Source organism: Rhinopithecus bieti, unplaced genomic scaffold, assembly GCF_001698545.2.
Source record: "Rhinopithecus bieti isolate Rb0 unplaced genomic scaffold, ASM169854v2 scaffold_28024, whole genome shotgun sequence".
Classification (NCBI taxonomy): Eukaryota; Metazoa; Chordata; class Mammalia; order Primates; family Cercopithecidae; genus Rhinopithecus; species Rhinopithecus bieti.
The window spans coordinates 237,482-238,766 of NW_016812359.1; the positions used below are offsets into that span (position 1 = coordinate 237,482).

The window sequence follows — 1,285 nt, forward strand, 5'->3', positions numbered from 1 at the left end:
ATATTTTTAGTTTTCCATGTGGATAATAATGAAGGCATTTCAGTCATTTCAGAGTTGAGAGTTGTACTTGTGTTTAGTGTAACTAAATAGATCAAGTCAGCTTTTTTTTTTTTTGAGACAGAGTTTTGCTCTTGTGGCCCAGGCTAGAGTACAATGGCACGATCTCGGCTCACCGCAACCTCCGCTTCCTGGGTTCAAGTGATTCTTCTGCCTCCGCCTCCTGAGTAGCTGGGATCACAGCCATGTGCCACCATGCCCGGCTAATTTTTGTATTTTTAGTAGAAATGGGGTTTCTCCATGTTGATCAGGCTTGTCTTGAACTCCCGACCTCAGGTGATCTGCCCGCCTTGGCCTCCCAAAGTGCTGGGATTACAGGCATGAGCCACCATGCCCAGCCTTCAAGTCAGCTTTAATCATTTCATTTGTATTCAAGTAACTTTTCAAAATGAAATGTGTTATAGACATACTGATTTGCTGTGGAGGTTAGATATGGTCAGCTATGTTAACAATTAACTAATCCTCTAACCAATATGAAATAAGGTTTGCAACCACAAATAACTAAAATTGTGTATATTTCTATAAAGTGGATAAAATTACCCAATGATTATTCTTAAAATGGGGAAGATTCTTCAGCTTTTTATGAATTTTTTTTTCTTTTGGTTTATCTGTTACAGTAATTCTACTTGTGATAGTCTTGACATTTTAGTGATTCTACTTGAGAATATTCACAAAAGAATTGTTTTTTATTACCTCTTGAATGTATTTTTCTGTTGGGTTTTATTGTGTTTCAGTCTAAGTGCTCATTCATTGGTATTAATGATTTGCCTCAAAAAAGATAGTTTCTTTAGCAAACATTTCTGTTGATTCAGCCAATCATTTCAGAGCATTCATTTCATTAAACTTGATACTTGTTTTAGATACCTAGTAAGTTATATATAATTATACATATGCGTACAAGCATATGTGTGTATGCATTAGCGGGCATTTTTTGGTTTAAATTTTAGTAAGCAATTGCTCACTTAGTCATATCATATGTCGACATTTTTTGATAAAACTTAAACACATTTTACTTTGAAAAACTAAAAGAATTAGAACATTTAAAATTGAACTTTAAATGAAATTCAAATATCACCTTTATTTTGATTCTTAAATGTCATTTTTATTAAACAAAAATATAAGTAAATCATTTTATTCTTAATGAATAATGGAAAAAACTTGGCTTTTCTATGACCAGTGAAAAGTATTTTGTGAATTGCCCAGTAAATGCTTCACTTTAACATTTTTT

At 32.8% G+C, this 1,285-nt stretch overlaps 1 protein-coding gene across 1 annotated transcript in view; it reads left to right on the forward strand.

Moving 5' to 3' along the window:
- CUNH5orf34 (chromosome unknown C5orf34 homolog) overlaps positions 1 to 1,285 on the forward strand; it is a 25,994-nt gene that overhangs the window by 19,915 nt on the left and 4,794 nt on the right. Inside the window, exons 11-12 of the mRNA XM_017895957.1 lie at positions 122 to 152; positions 836 to 924. Coding sequence (XP_017751446.1) covers positions 122 to 152; positions 836 to 924 — 120 coding nt within the window. The remainder of the gene's footprint in view (positions 1 to 121; positions 153 to 835; positions 925 to 1,285) is intronic.